This window comes from Cannabis sativa, chromosome X, assembly GCF_029168945.1.
Source record: "Cannabis sativa cultivar Pink pepper isolate KNU-18-1 chromosome X, ASM2916894v1, whole genome shotgun sequence".
Classification (NCBI taxonomy): Eukaryota; Viridiplantae; Streptophyta; class Magnoliopsida; order Rosales; family Cannabaceae; genus Cannabis; species Cannabis sativa.
In genome coordinates this window covers 72,941,844-72,963,311 of record NC_083610.1, presented here as the reverse complement: position 1 = coordinate 72,963,311, position 21,468 = coordinate 72,941,844, and the positions used below count along the sequence as shown (strand labels likewise).

Genomic DNA, 21,468 nt, shown 5'->3' with positions numbered 1-21,468 from the left:
TATATCACAGTAAGTTTACAATATCTTTTTCACTGTGAATATTGGTCTAATCCGATCTATAGCCAATACATCTGATCTTAGTTTACTTTACTCATACCTTGGAAAAGACATTTCACTTAGCCAAGTGCTAGTAAACTACATCATTGATTATCATGTCAGTGTAAATGCGGTGCACTGATAAATTATGGGACTAAAAGTTTGAACCATATGATCATGATTATTTTTCACTGTGTAGATAACATTATAATCATGATTGTCCATAAGTTCAAGTTTTAATAGAATGTATATATTAAAATTATAATCACGAAAGTATCATGTGAACCAAGTAACATAATATGATTTCTATCTTTCGTAATAAGATTATACCAAGATGGGTTTATTTAGGGCATAAATCCCAACAATGTTAACTTGGGCGCTGGGGCCCAGTTCTGGCTCCCTAGAAATCTCGTTTGCTCCCTGAGATCATTTGTATTTTTGTTGTTTCTGATAACGAAAAAAATGCCAAGAGCACTTTTTTCAGGAAAATGATTGGAAATAGCTCAGGTTGACAAAATGTCAACCTAGGTGCTAGGCCTAGTGCTAGGTGTCAACCTGAGTATGGGTCCAGTTTCTGGCCGTTAGATGAATTCGTTTGATTCCCAGAAACACTCAAATCTTAACTGTTGATGAAAACAGAGAATATGTCCGAAAGACTTCTTTGGAAAACTCCTTGGAAATGGCCTAATGTTACACAGTGTCAATCTGGGCGCTGGGCCTAGTTTCAAGTCAACTTGGGCGCTGGGCCTAGCACCAAGTCAACTTGGGTATTGGGTCCTAGTTTTGACCCCCAAACAACTCCATTTATTTTTTGAAAGCACTCAAATCTTAAATGTTGATGAAAACAGAAAATATGTTCGGAAGACTTCATTTGAACTGCTGATAGAAGTGGCTCAGGTTGATAAAGTGTCAACCTGGGCGCTGGGCCTAGCGCCTAGGTCAACCTGGGTGCTGGGTCCCCATTTTGTCCTTAAAACAATTAGCTTCTTATAAATGATATTTTAGTAAACTAATATAATTACTGATCTAAGAGCTCCTCCATTTATGCATTTCATTCAAGCTCTAAGGAAACAATTATAGAAGTTATAGATTCCATTTCTATGATTAACACTCTCACTCAATTGTACTAGCTACCGTGTTCCCAAGATGTAAGTATGCACTAATTCTACTGGTATGCTTATAATGAACAAGTCAAAGGACTCGTGCAATACAGTTAAGCAAGAACTTAGTCATCTCAGGATTAAGATTATTGATCTAAGATCAATTAAGTGATATTCACTTAGAAAATATATTACGGTAAGTTTACGATATCTTTTTCACTGTGAATATCGGTCTAATCCGATCTATAGCCAATACATCTAATCTTTGTTTATTTTACTCATGCCTTGGAAAAGACATTCCACTTAGCCAAGTGCTAGTAAACTACATCGTTAATTATCACGTCAGTGTAAACGTGGTGCACTGATAAATCATGGGACTAAAAATTTGAACCATATGACCATGATTATTTTTCACTGTGTAGATAATACTACAATCATGATTGTCCATAAGTTCAGGATTTAATAGAATGTATATATTAAAACTATAATCACGAAAGTATCATGTGAACCAAGTAACATAATATGATTTCTATCTTTTATTGAACAGTTAATAAGATTATCTCAAGATGGGTTTATTTAGGGCATAAAATCCCAACAATGTCAACTTGGGTGCTGGGACCTGGTTCTAGCCCTCTGGAAATCTCGTTTGCTCCTTGAGATCATTTGTATTTTTGTTATTTTTTATGCCAAAAAAAAAAATACCTAGAACACTTTTTTTAGGAAAATGATTGGAAATAGCTCAGGTTGATAAAATGTCAACCTAGGCGCTAGGCCCAATGCTAGGTGTCAACTTGAGTACTGGGTCCAGTTTCTGGCCGCTAGATGAATTCGTTTGATTCCCGGAAACACTCAAATCTTAACTGTTAATGGAAACAGAGAATATGTCTGAAATACTTCTCAGAAAAACTCATTAGAAATGGCCTAGTGTTACACAATGTCAATCTGGGCGCTTGGCCTAGCACCAGGTCAACTTAGGTGCTGGATCCTAGTTTTGACCCCCAAATGATTCCATTTATTTCTCGAAAGCACGCAAATCTTAAATGTTGATGAAAACGAAAAATATGTTTGGAAGACTTCATTTGAACTGCTGATAGAAGTGGCCCAGGTTGACAAAGTGTCAACCTGGGCGCTAGGCCCAACCTAGGTGCTGGGTCCCCATTTTGGCCTCCAAGTTGATCCGTTTCTCCTTCGAAAGTACTTGCTTCCTCGTTTTGAATGAAGACGAAGAAAATTCTCGGGTATAATTCTTTAGTATTGTGGTTGGAAGTGCTCCAAGTTGACAATATGTCAACCTTGGTGTTGGGTGTCTGGGGTACCTGGTGCTCCAGGGGCTTAAAACTAAAAGTGCTCTGATTTTGATTCTGTTGTCTCAAATATGTTCTTGGCATGTCTAATTCTTCTGACAGTATAAAGTTTGACCCATTGGCACTAAGACTGGTTCGAAAACCTAAACCCTATGAGGGTTGTCAATCTGGGCGCTAGGCACCCGGGTTGACTTCTGGGTTGTTGCTTTGTGTATTTTCAACTTCCAGGCCTTGAATTTAGATTCTTCATGTCTATGTTACAGAATACTGAAAGCTAGTGAGTTGGAAACTACTTAGAGGGATCCAAACAACCATTTTAGAGTTCCCAGAGTCAACTTGGGCACAGGGTTAGGGACCCCTTCCAGGTCGACTGCCATAATTAGGGACTACTCAACTCTGAGATGTTTTATTTCTTGACACATGTCAAATATTGATGTCCACATCACCAGAGTGAGTTTCTGGGTAAACAATTACTAATTACAACTATATTTATTTAATTTAAAAAAAAAAAAGTAAAAAGGGGGTATAAAAATAAAAGCCGTAAAACATGTACAAAATTAATGAACATCTCACATTTATCAATCTTATTAAAAAAGAAATATTCATTTCATGTATTATATATCAGTTTGAGACCTCTACCAAAAATTTACGTGTGTAAACTCAGAAAATGGTTGCAATAGTAGAATAAGCTTGTCGTATGACTATATCCACATCAATAAAAAGAAAATATGTAGAAGACATTAGCCAAAAAGAGCTGCAAATAATGGAGAAATTAAGTGGCAGGGAAAATTAACTGGAAAACCAGGGAGGAATTGGATTGTATATCGACTACATAGGCCTTCTTAGAAACTTGAACGTGGACATTTAATGAAATATGGTTCTTGGGCCGAAAAGATTGTATGAGGCCCATGTTGCTTAATAAAGTGGAAAAAATTAGGAATTATTTCACAAATACACAAAAACAACAAAAAAAATTATAAAAATACAATTTTATGAAATTTAAACACTTTTACGATTTTTTTGATTTTATTTACAGAAAATACGATCTTTTTATGTTGTACTCTTGTTAATTTATTATTGATTTTTTGTTACTTGTATGTTAATTTTTGTTGCTATTTTGATGTTATTTAAATGTTATTTTTACTTTTATGGAGTTTTCTTGTTGTTTTCGTATTATTTTTATAGAAAACTGTAAAAATGTAAAAAAAGATATTTAAACGTAAAAATATAATTTTTTTTACAAAAAATGATGTTTCATGTAATTATCCCAAATAATTACATTGACATGGTGTTGTTGACGGTTGAGAAAAAATATTAGTTTTTAACTGTAAAAATAGTTAATTACAAATATAATGTGTTTAGTTTTTGTAAATGTTATTTACAAATTATGTGAAAAAATGTTTACAAATTTGTTAAAATTATTTTAAAAAATAAGAATCATATTTTTGTAAATAAAATTAATACCATTCCGTATTTTTTTAAATAAAATCTATATATATTTTTCAATTTTTTTTATTTTTTTTTAATTTTGGTATATTTTTAAACATTTCCTGTAAGTGAAGTGAAAGCTTGCTGAAATTTAGTGAAGGCTTCCATGAGCTTAGAATTATAAGTTGGACCGTGAGTTTTGTGAGCTCAATCGCAAATGACAATTGTGTTGATAGTATCCGCACACCCCCGAACTCGAAAACCCGAACCCAAAAACCCGGCCACGCAATCGGGCGGGTTCGGTTTATAGTATTCGCACACTCAAACCCGAAAATCCAAACCCAAAACCCGAAACTCGTTAAAACTCACCCGTGTACGGTGTACCCCTACTAACTAGTTAGTGATTGGAAAGACCAAGGTTGAAATACATTAGAACTGGGCCCAATTTGATGCTTATTCCTTTCTACCTTTCATTTTTGTTATATTTTTTCTTAATCTAATTTTTTTAACACCATATTAGATTAAATTAAATAATTTGGAATTAAAATTTTACACAAAACCATGAAATAAATTATAATTATTTACCAATTAACACTTAAAAAAATATGCAATTTTACATCCTAATCAAAGGAATTCACTAAAGTTAGAATATAGAATATACAATTAAGCATACCGTAATATTACATGCATGTTTCTTCTTGAACTTATTATTTCATCACTAAGTACGTACGTGTAACAGAAAAAAAATGAAGAGAGAGAGAAGAAGAAGAAGAAGAAGAATAAGCTTTCATTAATAACACTCAAACCATATAATCTAACACTTTTAAAAATGTCGTCTCCAAACAAAATAACCTATTTAATTCTGTGTCTGTCAAATTTGTATATTAGATTGACACATATACAATATTTAAATCAGATATATGCATATTGGAAACAAACAATAGTGTCTACTATTTTTTATTGTCTTTATGACTATATATATAAACCCTTCTAATTGGAATCTTTGTTGTAATAATCTCTGACATTAACAGTAACTTTAACCCTCACCATCGTATCATGCTCCATATCTCCATTTCATATTCATGCAATTAAGCTGTGCAGGCTAATTTATCTTCTTGGTCGTCATCATCAGGCCCTGCTTTAACAAAGATCATTTTTCGACTAGGATTAATGTACATTTATAAATAAATTGGCCATTAATTTATAGTAGTACCAGTACATATATATATATACCAAGAAACTATTGATTAATTAATTGATGAAATATATACATGTGCCAAAAGACTAGGGTTTTATTTCATGGGAAAAAAATACCATAGCTAGCTACATGATTAATTATATTAACAGGTAGATGAAAATAAATAAATAAACTTATATGATCAAAGTATACATTAAGTAGATATTTATATATATATAGGGGTAGTACGTACCTTATTATCTTGATCAGTATTATGATCATCATCATCATTATTATGATCTTTGGCAGTGTCTTGATAATGATCAATTACAAGAACAGAGTTGGTCGTGATCTTATTGTGATCATCATGATTCTTTTCCGAATCTTGATATTGATCTTCTTGTAATACTTTGGCATGAGCTCCATCATGATCAACAAGAAGTAGAGACTTTTTCATAAGAATATTATGATTGTTGTTAGTCCTGCTGGCTTTGGCTCTGCCTTTGTGAATCCTTAAGTGTCCATTAACAGCTTGTGGTTTCAAGAAACTTCGTCCACAGAATTGACAATTATAACCAGTTGATGAAGAAGATGATGCTGGCTTGTTGTGGTTTTCGATGTGAACCCTAAGACCTAGAGCACATTTTAGTATCTTCTCACAACGTGGGCATCTGAAAAAACGTCTTCGTACCATTTGATTCCTCCCACGATCATGATCATGATCATGATTATGACCAAATGCTGAAGATGTTCCTGTTGCTTTCATCACCATTTTCTTTCTTGCTTTCTTGCTACTTCTTCCCTTAATTTCTTTCTCTTCAGCTTAATTAAAACCCTAGATAACGATTAGAATATTTTGAGTGGTATCGAAAGAAGTAATGTTATCAACTTTGAAATCATCTTATATATATATTTTACAACCGCTTACCTGTCCCATTTCGGTGGCCTATGCTATGTCTTTTTTTTTTTTTTTTTTTAAAATACCATTTTTTTGGACTTTATGTTTGGTAAAAGTTACCAATTGCACCTCTATTTTTTAAATGACAAAATAGACCTTATATTTTCAAAAACATTAAAATAGGACCTTGAGCTCAATTCTCAACTGTTTTATTTTTTAATATGACCAATTTTAAGACAATTTTTAACACGAACAGATACAGAAAATGTAGTTAGTTTTGTCATAACATCTCTAGAAGATTATTATTAAGTTTTATTTTAACAAAAAATCAGTTCAGGGTCCTATTTGTACAATTTTAGAAAATACAAGGTTCATTTTATCATTTAACAAAACAGTTAGCCTAATTATTAACTTTTGCAAAACACATGGTCTAAAATGGTATTTACTCTATTTTTTTTAAAAAAAAAAAAATATTTTAACTTCTATTATTAAGGGCAATTATAATAAATGACCCAAATCATAGGTAAGGCTGAGCATGCAACCCGGCGGGCAGACCAACCCACACAAAATTGGGCCGAATAACCCATTAAAATGTGGGCCGAAGTTGAAATGGGTTGAAAATTTTTTTCTTACTGAACATAGCTGCAGCTTGGTATCTATGGAGGATCTAGAAACTGATATTTTAACATTTATTTGGACCATTATATAAGTAGAAGGAAATTTGCATGCAGAATTAGTATTCCTTGCCAACTTTATTATAATTGTGCTAACCTTTTTATTGGTTTTGTTGGGCAAGTTCAAGGTGTAATGCAGTCGAATAGCATAGGGCCTAGGCGAATTTTGGTTCCTCAACGACCAGTGTTTGCAAAATCAGCACCAAGTTCAGGTAATCTTGATGAGAGCAGGAAGTCTAGAGAAGTAGTTTCTGTTAGTGAAGATCATAGAGATTCAGTAATGCAGATGAAGAGAACTACCGCCATTGCCAAAGATAGTCAGGAAGATGAATTAACTACACCACCTTCCAATTCAGGGACTATTACCAGAGCCTTTGATGACAACTTAAATCCATATGAGATCAAGTCAAGTCTGTGACTGGTTGTTAAGGAACCCAAGGTCACTGTCGCATGTGGACTCTCATTACAATATTGATGGTGGTCAGAAAAAGATCCAGTTTTCAGAAGCAAGCAAGGCCATTTCGCAGGGTAATGTTTGCCTAACTCTGTTGAATTGGCTCAATGAAAGTTTTAGTACTGTTCTATTGCTGTTTCTTTAAGAGATCCTTAATTGTGAAAGTTGTAGGTGGGAATCATTTCTTATCTTGTCTATTTCTTGGATTGTCACTATGCTCTATTATGTATATTCCCCTTCTTTCTATCTGCAGGGGTCGATCTTCTTATGGCCACTGGATTGGAGAACTTACAATCTCATATGAGTTCACTTGCATTGACAGAAATGGAATGGGTTACAGGCAATCAAAGAGAGGCATCAGCGGTCATTAATCATGAGATGAAGCATCAGAACACAGAATGTGATATCACTTCGAGATTTTATGTGTTGTTTTTTATTATTTTTGTTCGTGCTTTTTTCTAAATTATTGTTCGAAACTAGTTTACATATTTTGAGAGTTCTGTAATGGGGTTGCTCTATTTTATAATATTATTACAAATTTTTTATATTAAGTTATTTTTTTTTATGGGAAATTTACACAGTTTACTGTGTTTTCCTATTTTCTTTCTTTTACACTGTTACACTCCAAACATAACTTTTATACTGTTTTTTTTTTTTTTTCGAAATTAACTTTTGTTTTTTTTTTTTTTTTCTTTTGGCTGCCAACAATTTTATGTTATTGTTTTGTTTTTTTTTTTTGATTAATTGGGACATGGGCTCAATTATTTATTTAATTTTTTATTTTAATGGATGTAAAAGTTATTATTTATTATTTTTAATATTTAATAATTATTATTTTTTGAGATAATTTAATGTTTATTATTTTGATGAAAATGTTGATGGGATGTGTCATAAAAGTGACATGTTTTACTTTTTCTTTTATTTAAATAAATTTAAAAATCACACCCCATGTCTCACTCTTTTTTTTTTATTTAAATAGATTTAAAAATCCCACTCCCATTTCTCACTATTCATCTTCTTCATCATCTTTATCTTCTAGCTTTTCACATAAATCTCACCCCCATGTTCTAATATTCATCTTCTTCTTCAAGTTTTTTTTTTCTTCATCTTTACCGTTGTTTTAGTATTGTTCTACTGTTGTTTTTCATGATTTTTATTTATTTTTAATGTTCAGTTCTTCTTCTTCATCTTCTTTTCTTTTCTTTTTTTTTTTTTTTTTTTTTAATTTTTTGAAGTTCTTAGTTATGTTTTTTTTTGAAAATATAAGAGTTAGTGTGGTTTTTTTTTTGTTCTAATTTTCTAGAACTTTTCTTGCAAATATAGTGCATTTAGTATTGAGAATGTGCACAACATAGTTAATTTTTGATCATTTTTTTCTTTTATTGTTTTTTTTTGTTTTAGTATTGTTTTAGTATTGTTTTACTGTTGTTTTTCATGATTTATTTATTTGATGTCGATTTCACTGCCCTTGCTCCATCTCGCTGGAATTAATAGGTATTTTCTGGGTGTTCTCGTGTTTTTGTGATGGTTATGTCTGTGAGTGTGGAAGATGGATGCTATAAATACATTTATTCTTCGTTCTCTTTGGCTATTTTTGTAGTTTTTTTCTTTTGGTTGTCCTATAAATATATTTGACGAGCTCACTCACAAGAGAGTTTTGAGGTGTGTGTTTCTTTTATATTTTTCTAAGTATTTATATTTGCTTAATTTGTTTTTGTGTTGTTTCAGTGTTGTTTTAGTAGTTTTGTTTTTATAATTTTCTAGGAATAGACTTGCAAATATAGTTGATTTTGCATCTGGTGTTGAGGTTGTGCAGCAGATTGTTTGTTTTTTTTAATCATTTTTTTCTTTTGTTTTGTTTGATTGTTTTAGTGTTGTTTTACCGTTGTTTTGCCATGATTATTTATTGACGTCGATTTTACTGCTTTTGTTTATTCTTGTCGGAATTAATGGTTATTTTCCGGTGTCCTGGTGTTGTTGTGGTGGTTATGTCTGTGATTGTCAAAGATGGAGGCCTCATACTTTTGTTTTGTTATTGACAGTATAAAAGAAAAAAAAAGGGGAGGACAGTATAAATGTTAATTCTGCCGTGTGGCAGTAAAATTGAAAACTATTACCCCAAATCCAGTATTTTTGTAAAATGCCATTTTTTATTGGTATGCATTGTGTGTTGTTTTGATTATGTTTGTGATTAGTATTTTGTTAGTGCTTTTTTTTTTTTTTTTTGTATTTTTGTATGTGTTTTTCTTTTTTCATTTTTCATTTGATTGTTTGATGAAACTGGTTTAAGTTAACTTTATTATTTAACATTTATGATTTTTTATAGCGTCAAAACTGGTTTCACAGGGTCGAAATTAGTTTCACAGGTTTTAATTTTTCGGTAATGCGGTTACTCTATTTTTATAATGTTATGTATAATTTTTGGTTTGTATAAAATCAGTTTTTGAAACACATATTATTTTATTATTTTTATAACTGGTTTTTTTAAATAACTAGTTTTCATAACTATTTTTTTTTTATTGTTGTTCATAATTGAGTTTTAAGTTTTAATTTTTTATTTGATTATTTGAGGAAACTAATTTTATTTATTTGTTTTTTCTCACATTCCACTAATTTTTTTTTTTGTTATTTTTTTATGGTTTTTATTGTATTTTTGTCTCTTTAATTTTCTTTGTTCCTTTTATTCTCTTTGATTTTAATTTCTGATTCTCTTTGTTATATTTGTTGCATTCAAAACTTATCATGATTTTAAGCGCCAAACGGTCTATACTTTTCCCTTAAATTTACTAAAAGCCCATCATTTTTCTCTTCGGTTCAATTTAGGTGGGCGTCAAATGGAAACGAGATTGATACTGACTCTGAAGTAGAAGAAAATAGGGGATGACGACCATAATACTGGCCTGAATTCTTTTTCCTTCGTAAAAAAAAATGGCAAAAGTAAACAATAACTGAAGACAATATTGTATACATCTTTTTGATAAGATTTAACTCTTTATAACTCCATTAATAATAACAAAAAAACAAAAGTACACATAAATTATAGGCTAAATTATGGAGACAAATCACAAATTGCAACAAACAATAGGTAGATGTTGCGAGACCCAAGATGGAGGTAGAATATGAATAGAACATTTTATTATTATACCTCAATCACAAATTAGGAGACTTGTTAGTGCTCACTTAAAAAGCTCAGATAGGCAGTAGAGGTTAGAAAAGAGGTCAAAATCTAGACCTCAACATTTCTTAAGCCAGAAATTGGGCTTGGTTTCCTCTCTCCAATATGTACTATGTGCCACGCAAACCACAAAAGAATCATCAACTTGGGGCGGCCACCACCAATGCTTTACTCTGTTAAGAATATTCACTTTCTCAAATTTACTTACTATTTTATAATTCTTGGAAGAACCTCACTCTTGACGCACCGGTTCACTCCATCCACCACTAAGATCATTAACCATATTATGTAATGAATGGAACTTGAGATCGATAGACTTTTTCTTTTCTTCTCCTTTTTCTTTTCATATTTATCATTATTAGCTACAGAAGTCTACCATCTAATTTACATCCCAACTCCTTGAAACAGAGCCAAGCTGGCGAGGAAAAAAAAACAGAAAAGAATTGGTGAAAGCCAGAAGAATGCAATGAGCTTATTCAACGATTTGATCAGAATGAAATTGACCAAATATATCAGGGCATGAATCCCAATTTCCCTTTTCTCTTGCCTCCCAGTATCCACCAGCATACTGATAAGAATCACTTCCTTTATCCTTAGCAAACCACTGTGGTTTCCAACCACTCTCTTGCATCTTCCGAGCCTGCATTTGGATTGAGTGAACAAACAAACATCGATATTTATCCATCATGTCTAATAAAGCTCACAACAAAATATTAAAGCAACAAAAGGAACGAAATCAATAACTTACCTGCCGCTGTCTCTGCTCAAGTCGTAACTTCTCTGAATTAGCCATTTCGTACTCTCCATTTTCTAGATACCTTTGATCGGGTCTGAGCCTTGAATCAGTTGGAGGCAACTTTTCCTGCAAGTCATATATAATATCAAACTTCCATCCCGACAACAGTGTCTTTTCAGTTTTCAATGTAACTGCAGATTATAACACCCACATAGTATCATCTTAATAAAATCAAAATTATAAAAGACAAAGCTCCACAGCAGAATTTCCAACCACGGGAGTTAATGAAATTTGAAATGACCTTCAATCCAGGGGTAAGTTCATTCAGAGTGATGGCAAAACGCGTCAAATTATATCTTGTCGGATACTTGGGCAGCTTGCTCCTCTTCCAGAGAAGATGTGCTTCAGACAATGACTCAAATCCTTTTCCCTTTCCAGAACAGTCGCCAATGACATAATGCATGCTCTCATCCCATTTTCCAAATAGTGTTGCCACTGTCTTTCCATTCTTATCTTGGACAACACCTTGTACCTGATTCGAAGATAAAAATGAAAGATAAACATAACCATCAGCATTAAAAATGACAAGAAGAAAAAACAATTAGCAAAAGAAATCTAAACTTCACATAAAATTTAGCATTTCATTAATCCATTCTAATATTCTATTCAATTTTACTATTTCCGGAAAATATATGTAGTTGTTTCACCTTCTTAGAAACAAGTTAATCCAGAAAAATGCTCAAAATGTACACATATACATAAACATGTTTATGTACATTTGATTTCAAATCCAGTACGGCATTCAAACGTTATACTACTCTTCACATTTTCTTCATTTTTAATTTACATCCTTGGACATATTAGAAACTAATGAAATAGAGAATACTTAAAACAGTGTACCAGAAGAAGATTAATCCACAAACTGAAGCTATAATGCATACTCCAATAAGTCAAGTAATACTCCCTTTTGTTATGTTTTGTTATCTTTGTTGTTTTTCTATTCATAGTTAAAGAACATGGACTAGTTTTCTCAAATATAAAAGAAAGAACAAACGACGATAAAGAACCAACTAAAATTGCAACCAAGTACCACCAGTCCCTGAGAAAAGTAAACAAAAAATATCTTCTAATCAAGTTATGTTCACAATCAAATTCCCATGCCAAAATGCATAGGAAGATTTTGTAAGATTCATTTGCAGTTTTCTCCAATTAATTCATTTTAAATGAAATTCATAACAGTAAAAGATAATTTCAATTTCAAGTGCTTTGTCAACTCCTAACCTTCAAGCGACATTTTCTAAACAAGAGAACAAACACATACAAAAGTAAAATAAAATCAACACAACTAGTATTCGCCCACAGGTTCAGTAAAAAGTAACAGATATCAGAGTTTATTTCAATATAACTAAAGAACCAGCAAAACCTGTATCCAAAGCCATTTAGCATGTTAAAAGCAACACAATTAGTAAAACTGAAAATCGATTCAGCACCCAGGTTCACAAGAAACCCACAAAATCAGTTGAAAAAGCATGGAAAGTACCTGGTGAGGATTTCGCTCAATAATCGACTGCTCCTTAAACTTTAGCTTGCATGAATAACCATGAGTTCCTTCTATACGCATTGTACCATAATGATCACAATACAACTTTCCCAATATGAGGTTGTAAATTGATGTTGTAACCTGAGAATGTAGTCCATTCAAAGATGAGCTACAATAATATAATAATATCAAAGACATCAGGCTGCAAATAATAGATAATTGTAGAACCATTCACCTTACTCCACTTAAAAACTTCCCCATCTTCAAATTGCACGGTTAAAATCCCAACAGGATCAAGCTGAATTGACCGACCCCAGAATTTGCTTTTCAAATTGCTATCCCCCCAAAATTTCCATCCTGTACCCTCACAATGACAAGCAACAACCATTGGATGGTGACTGACCTGAGACCAAAAATAAGAATTTACAAGTATTAGGTTAACTGCTATTTATAAGAACATGTTTACATAGATAAGAACTGCCTTAAATTTCTCCTAAATGTGTTTGTGTCCACATTATCCGCTCTTTCTGCTTTTTTACCCCTTAAACACCCCTCTCTATGCCCCCACCCATGGGCCAAGTGGAAGGAAAGGAACAAATCTTGAACTTCCATCTTTTCTAACTCTAAATACTTTGACCTCCTTATGGATTTCCTAATTTCAGAGGCATTACACTAGGAATGCATAAAAGAGATATAGAAGACACTTTCATATTTGCTTAAGCAAATTAACTATAAGTTTTACCTTCTCAGAGAAAAATCGAAGGCCTTTGTCTGGATAGTCAGCTTCATATGTCTCCCCTAATAATGGATTAAATGGTTTGCAAATTCTTCCTTCAGTTGAAGCATATCCAGATACTGCGAAAGCAGCTACATTAAGAATTCTCATGAGGCTATTACCCTGCAAAACTTAAAAAGAAAATGACAAATTAGTAAACAGAGAAATAATAAATAAATAAATAAATAAAAATCTAAATGGGAGTTGGCAACAGTGCATCATCTCTAAAAAAATTGGGAAATACAAATTATAACAACCACATGAAACAGAATGCAAAACATTTAAGGTGTTTCGAGTTTGGATAAAATTAAACCACATTAAGTTTGAAACTCCATTATTTGTCATAGTGACCTACAAAATTACTAGGAGAGAAAAAAAAAACATGACATATGAAACACAAACACATTTATGAATGGAACTACATATTAACTACTAATTCACAGAAACTTACCCTTTTTCCCCACTCATAAGCACGGTCAATGAGATAAGAATACTCCAAATCTTCAAAACATTTTTGTAGAGAGGAAAGAGGTTCGTTAAAATATACAGGAAGACAAATTTTAGTGAGGTCCTTTCCAATGTTATCCTTAATCATCGACCAAAGACTAACACCCTTCTCTTTTTCAATGGGATCTGGCAATTTCTTACGCCGCTTAACACGGGGATAGCTAGTCCCAACATACCTAATGGCTGGATCAATGTCATCTTCAGACTCAACAGCATAAAAGCCATCATCATCAGAAGAAAACGATGATATCCTATAATCTGAGGCATTACTTTTGAAAGAACTTGACGACAGAAAATCGCGAGTATCAAAAAATGTATTATCTTCATCATCTGTTTCTTCCTCTGCGGCATCAACTCTTTCATTATCATCATCAGACTCACTTCCACTTCCTTCTGGAAAAAGAATGAACGCAAAGGTAAGATCACAACATAACATAAAACTAAACCAAGATAAGATATCAATACCTAAAGAACTTGACATCAGTTATAGCAACTTTAATATCAGGGGAGACAAAACCTCATCAAATGTCACAAATACTTTCTTCATTTTACAAATTTATAAAACATGGAGATAAATAAGAACTGAAAAGAATCAAATGCTACATATTACAAAAAGAGGAAGAAAAGAAGAAGACCGGGTGAAAAAGAATTGACTAGCTTCAAGTTTCAGCCATTTTAAAACTCACTCTTTATTCTTTTAATGTTGCAATATAGATATTGGAAATTCATGTGTTCATAACAGCGCCTTTCATGTGCTCACACCATCTCTCTCTTACCAAATTAAAAAAATAAATTTGACACTTAAAATCTTCAGCCACCTTTCCACTGCCATGTGGCGTCAAATGCTAAACTGGTAAAATATATGGGCTCTAGTAGTAAAATAGATCATTTTAAGTTTTAAACTTGATAAATTCACTATAATTTTTGAAATCACTCTCTTTCGAATTTAACATTTAAATTTTGCAATATCAGTTCATCTTGAATAGACTAACTTGGAAATTTTCCAGTACCACAAACAAAGACTATATAATCAAGGCAATAAATTAGTACTCAGTACAGAAGAAGAGTAAAATCTTTTGAGGAATTGTGCTCTCTTATTACAAGTCAATACCCCACAATCCAAAGAAATGATAAAGTGACTCGGTACATAAAAATGTTGCTACAAGTTCTCATAACTTACCACTAAATTTATCCTGCCTCGACCTAGAAGAAACCCCACAATCCTTCCACTGTCTTTGACTCTCATCAACAACTGTATTCTCTAAATCAACCTTTTCTGTCTACAGAATCCAACATAAACAGCAATTTGTAAGCAAAAAATAGTGACAAAATCAAGAAAATGCTAAAAACTTTTGTTAAACAACCTGAGTACAAACACAGGATATGTTTCCTAAATATAGTAAAAGAAGAAGCTCGTCTGTCTTTGATGACAAGAATCTTTTAACCCAAATTAGTTCAATTTGGCCATACTGCAAACAATAAAAAATATGTTCGCAAAATGCAAAGAAAAAGCCAGCAAATGTTAGAAAGAGAATTTGAAATAGTAATGACAAAATGCCCAGAAAGATCAATATCAAATAATGAGGAAAACAAAAAGAAAAGACAGGTGTAAAAAGAAAAAAGAAAAAAAAACAACAACAACAACAAGAAACAGACATGATTTGCATATGTTTCGACCATTAAATAACTTAAAGTTTCTTGCAAAAGAATAAATAAAAACTAAAGTCAGAATAAAAAACCAAAGATTGGATGGTATAAACCTTCCACAAACCTCACCGCACATATTTTGATATTCAACTTAAGCACAAACACTATCATTATGCAGATCAATTCTCCATGGACATTCTTCTAACTTTTGATGGACTACAGAAAACTAAGGGACATTTTTATTGTAAAATAAAAGCGAACTCAAAAAGGTTTATCTATTGATAATTTGTATCATCACCCCAAATTAACATAACTTATTTCAAATCTATTCAAAATCTGTTTCTTTGTGTCCTCAGCTTCAAACCTTATAAGATAGTCACATGAATTCCTTAATCCTTAAGTAAAACATCAAAATTATCAATATGTTCTAACAAGGCATATTCTTAGTTAATGATAATAATGAAGCTAATGGATGAAAACTGGTTAAGGAAGTATTTTTTTCTGAGAGAAGAATTAAGTCGGCATTGTAGTAGCGAAGCTTGTGCTCTAACAAATATAAAACATAAATAAATTAAATGTATCCAAACAATCATTGTCATTTATATGATTTGATAGGTAGTTTATCCAATCATCTACCAATATTTTACAAATAACTGACTGCTAAGTGCAAAGAAGTTAGAACTGATGGATGATTTTTAACTAGCCATTTTTTAGTGGAAATATAGATATACATAGCGATTATCTTTTCTAACAGCTTAAACACTTGCTCCTAAAAATGCCTCTCATCCTTTGGTACCGTACTACCACTTCATCAAGCAGAGGCTAGCAATTGCCTCAACCACCACTATAGTTTATCTCCCACTCGTACAGCACTTAAATTCATTTTCTAAATGTTTACCCTCAGCATGGACACCAGGGATTTCAACAATAAAAATGGAAAAAGACAGCTGCAGAAACTATATTGATTTTCTTTATGGATCTAAAGATTTAGCAGGAACAGGTTAACTAGACTTTGGATACAGCAAAGACCAGTATAAACCCTCCTAAACTAATCAACAGATTCTATCGCATACACAATTAAAATGCTAATTTAGTTCAAAAAATAGTCCACAAGTCGTGCACTATTTATATATACTATAAATATATATAATATCAAAAAAAAAAATTGTATATAATATTTGTACATGTATTACAGTTTAGAATAAAATTATTATTCATATTTATCAATTATATGTATTTATTTTATTAAGATATAATTATTCTTATTTATAGTTATAGTTACCTCAATCGGGAAAGTACATGTTTTTCTTTAATATAGTATTCTATATATACGTGTATATATATATAATAACAAAAAAAAATTGTATACAAAAAATTGATTTTTTTTTTTTTGAGAAAAGAAAATGAAAACCACCGCGAAGATTTGATACAAGAAGAATAACATTACAACACTTCTTGCAAGAGACAAAACTAGCCCAAAAAAAAAAAAACACCCCAGCCTCCAAGCAAAATTTTGTTAGGTGGTTAGAGTGATTAAGAATACTCCGGACTAGAAGGGGAAAGGGAAACTGAAGAAGAGTTCTGAATGGCATTAAGTTTCCGTACCTCTAGCTGTCTCAGAGTGTCGAAGAGGAGCCATTGTTTCTGCTTGAGCAGAAGAAGCTGGTTCTGTAGAGCAGCAAACTCACTCTTCATTATATGCTCGCTTTCCTGAATGATTGATTCACTAACGCCCTCATCCGTAAGCAGCTGTCTCAACTTCTCTGTTGAAACAGCCACATTGTCAATGGGAGCCATTAGCTCGCTATTCGACAGTCTCGGAAACATGTCTTTCACAGCTTGTAATGCTTCCATCCAAGCCACACGATCTTCCCGCGTCTCCGCCCTCAAATGCAGCCTCTTAGTGCCAGTAAAGATTGAAAATCTCTTATCGTCAGATCTACTTTCACGGATGCTCGAAACCTAGAGATACATTCTTCAGAAATCAATTAACGATATATACAAATGAATACATGATTACACTAAATCAAATGAAAAGGAAGAAGGCAATTACATCAATCGATCTTAAGGGAGGTAAAAAAAAAAAGCAAGCGGGATACTTAGGTAACTAAAAGATGCAAAAGTTTATCCAGGAGTTGATTGATATGAGGGATCAAAAACGTAAAATTGAAATGGAAACAGAAAAATCAAATTATTTACTTAAATTTGTGCTATGAAAAAGAGAACAACAAAAGAGAATCTTAGGAGAAACACATCCAACCAGAATCAAAACAAATACCTTGAGATGGACTTCGCCGAATGGTTTCCGGCGGTTCTGGAGAGAATTGGAATTCCTCTGACGAGAAATCCTTCTCAAAGATTCTTCGCCGATAACCTTGGATCCTTTCTCCGTCTCTGGGGTAACAATGATCCTATCAGGTCCATGAATCTTATAATACGAAAGGACTCCATCTTGCAACACGAACCACCGAGGTCGCCAACCTTTACCGTAATTCACCCACTTATACAGTATACCAGAAACTCCATTTCCAACGAGATCGTTGATCTTCACATCGACTGGTTGTTCCCTCATCGACGGAGGTCGAGCTAGGGCCTCCGCCGCCGCCACAGCTGCAGCAGCCGCGGTCGTTCTTTGGCTCAGCCGGCCGTAGTCGCTATTACCAAGGCTGTTACTACTACTATGATTGTGATTGTGATTCTGACTCTGATTGTGACTGTACGATTGGTGATGATGATTGTTGATATGGCTAGCCACTCTTCCGGCCGAATCGGATCTAGCGGCGAGCGAAGTCACCGGAGACATAGAGAGTTCAGCGAACTGAGACGAAGGTTTACCCGGAGAGTGGTCAGAGACGGTAGAGACACAACAAAAAGGATGCATGTAGAATTATATGGATAGGCATAAAATCAAAAACCGCCCAATCGAGTACATCTAACTTCGCCGGCAATAGAGATTCCGGTGATACTGACGGCGGTTCTAGAAAGAATCCTTTACCATTACTCCATTTTTTTAAAAAAATTAAACCCAAAAGAAAAAAGGCGAAGTTTGCGGGATTGAGAACCGAGCAGTTATATATGTTCCGTTTAGGGACAGAAATGGAATTTTGAGAAGGAAAGAAGAAAAGAGTTTGGGCAAGAAAGAAAGGAATCGTCGGACGACGTCGTTTGGTGGTGGTCTTTTCGGTCAACACAAAAGAAAGAGAAAAAAGTAAGAGAGGGGGAAACTACAGCAGGTGCTTCTATTTCTCTTCTTCTTCTTCTGCCTTTGCTATGATGCCAAAAAAAAAAAAGTTTTTAAAATATGAGGCGGTTGGTTACAAACTTTGGGACTTTCTATCTCTCAGATGGGTTCTGGTTAAGTACACCGAGGACACAGGAAGCTAGTCAGTGAGGACTACCGCCGCCTCATTCAAACGATGACACGTGGACTCCGCGTGTGAATAAACTTGACGAGTGAGTGGCCGGGGTGTCTGACGACGAGTCTAGCTTAGCTAGAGCTCTGGTTGCGCTCCCGAGTTATTGACCGCTATTTATGACTGTTCCAACTTTGAATTTAATTTTATATTTTTTTTTAAAGTTATAAAAAAAATTATTAATTGGAAAATATAAATTAATATTTTATTTACAAAAATACATTTGGATAATATTTATGTACTTTTAGTTACCAAAATACCTCTTATACTATTACTTACACAATTAGATGATGGTTGTTGGTTGGTTGACTGAAACTTACATCAAACGAAGGTTTCAATTAGACAAAAGTTGTTGGGTGGTTGGCCGAAGATTACATCAGACGAATGTTACTAGGTGGTTAGTTGAAGGTTGCATTAGACAAAAGTTTCAATCGGACGAAATAACTGTTAGCAAAACAGTGTTTCCACGTACGTAACACTATCTACATGTCTCTTCATGATTTAATATGAACATATTCATCATTTGAAAATTAGAAAATAACAAAAATACAGTAGGATAAATATTTTACTATAGTATTGATGTAATTTTTTTTTATTATACTTGAGTTGGATTGTTTGAGAACTCTAGTTCAACTTTTTGAGATCTGCATTTTACTGATCTGAAAATTAAAGTCAGGACATTAGTTTTATGCAAATTAAACTGGATTGTCAGTTGAATTTTTATTTTATAGTAGCTTTTCTACATTTTTTTTTCTTCATAAATTCGAAACAGCTCTTGTTTTGATTGATTCTAGTCGTCTTCTCATGTGAAGTCGCCGGAATTAATGGTAGTTCTCTTTCTGGTTAAATTTTCGTTTCGGTTGCGTTGGGTCACTGTGTGGTTACGCAATAGTTGCCCATAAAGCATGGATCATGGGTTGAATGTGTATGTAAGTGGTATTTGTGTAATTTTTTTAGGGTAAATACCATTTTTAGACCTTGTGTTTTGCAAAAATTATCGATTGGACCATGTGTTTTGTTAAATGACAAAATGGACCCAGTATTTTTCAAAATGGTAAAAATAGGACCCTGAGCTTAATTTTTGATAACTTTTTTTTTAATATAACCAACTTGAAGACAATTCATAATACGAACAGATACAGAAAATGTAACACAGTTTTGTCATAGCACTTTTAGATCGTATTATAATTAAATTTTATTTTGACAAAAAATCAATTCAGGGTCCTATTTGTATCATTTTAGAAAATATAATGTCTATTTTATCATTTAACAAAATAAAGGATCCAATTGGTAACTTTTGCAATACACAAGGTCCAAAATGATATTTATTTGGGTTGTATATTTATTTATTTGTCCAGCTAAAAATATTTATAATATTATTATTATTATTATTACTTTGTTAAATCTAAAAAAAAAAAAATTATTTTTTTTTACTGTTTTATTTCTTTTTTTTTTAATAAGTTTTATTTCATTATTTATTAACTTTGACCAATTATAATAAAATGTTAAAATGTTAATTCATTGAGATTTGGCATTAAATTCATTTTAACTACACCCTAAATTTTATTTTAAATATAACATTGTCTATAATGTCATACTAATATTAGTAGGACACTATAAACTATATCAAATTTTTTTATTACAAATAATATATTTATAAGTAAACTTTTTGAATAAATATTATTTATAATTTAATAAAATAATATAATAATAAAAATATAATTTTAGTGTAATTTTTAGTATTATGATTATGATTAAAAAAAATTATTATTAAAATTTTATTATTTTGGTGTTGATTTAACATCTAATTTGACATTTAATTAATTTTCTTTAGAAATTACACCATGTTTTTTCTTTCTCTTCAAATTAATCTCATCAAAATCAAATTATATAGAGTTATTTGTGGCATAACCTTCTTAAGTGGCCAAGTTTTTGCAACTAACCCCCAATTCTAAAATTTTGGTGGTAAAACTCTCTAAACTCGTGTTCTGTTAGCAGTTTAATATTTTCATCTATTTTTAGCTGTTAACTGCCATGGTGGAATATCTACATGTACACAGTGTACACGTGGCATAATTTTATTGGTCCACGTAAATAAATATTTAAAAAATAAAAAAAATTAATTATTTTAAAAATAAAAAATAAAAAAATTAATTTTTCTTTAAAAATTCAAAAAATCATTTAAAAAAAAAACTCAAATTTTCCAATTCCCTCTTTCTCTTTGAAACCACCTCACCATTACACAACCATTACATAACCATCACCGAAACCACCTCACCATTACACAACCACCATTACACCACCAACATTGAAACCACCCCCACCACAACCACACCACCACCATTGCAGACCATCGCAGCCATTGCAACAATCACTACCAAAATCTAGATTTGAAAGAAAACCCATCCAATCCCAAGAACCACACCCCACCTCTATGCTCATAGCATTTCTTTCAACATGTATGCTCGTTCTCATCATCATCCTCCTTTATGCTCGTTCTCGTCATCATCCTCCTGCTCATCTTCATCTGTAGAAAACAACCCATCCAATCCCAAGAACCACACCCCACCAAGGTAACAGCCACCCTCATTACCGTTGACGAAG

The 21,468-nt window shown here is 32.5% G+C and overlaps 2 protein-coding genes across 3 annotated transcripts; both read right to left on the bottom strand.

Annotated features, from left to right (window-relative positions):
* Positions 1-4,640: 4,640 nt before the first annotated feature.
* Positions 4,641-6,621, bottom strand: LOC115702497 (uncharacterized). The gene is made up of 2 exons (XM_030629937.2): positions 5,299-6,621; positions 4,641-5,003 (listed from the first exon to the last, which is right to left on the bottom strand). Exons 1-2 carry the CDS (start codon positions 5,815-5,817, stop codon positions 4,971-4,973), a joined length of 552 nt encoding a protein of 183 aa, XP_030485797.1. The 5' UTR covers positions 5,818-6,621; the 3' UTR covers positions 4,641-4,970.
* A 3,410-nt stretch (positions 6,622-10,031) lies between these two features.
* LOC115697227 (oxysterol-binding protein-related protein 1C) lies at positions 10,032-18,989 on the bottom strand. 2 transcript variants are annotated; one of them, XM_030624155.2, is made up of 10 exons: positions 17,730-18,989; positions 17,057-17,413; positions 14,985-15,084; positions 13,749-14,197; positions 13,265-13,420; positions 12,758-12,925; positions 12,523-12,663; positions 11,284-11,514; positions 10,995-11,108; positions 10,032-10,886 (listed from the first exon to the last, which is right to left on the bottom strand). In XM_030624155.2, exons 1-10 carry the CDS (start codon positions 18,330-18,332, stop codon positions 10,719-10,721), a joined length of 2,487 nt encoding a protein of 828 aa, XP_030480015.2. In that variant the 5' UTR covers positions 18,333-18,989; the 3' UTR covers positions 10,032-10,718. The 2 variants fall into 2 exon arrangements, with proteins under 2 accessions (XP_030480015.2, XP_030480022.2); XM_030624162.2 differs by having other exon boundaries at positions 13,749-14,194; positions 17,730-18,965.
* Between the last annotated feature and the right edge of the window lie 2,479 nt (positions 18,990-21,468).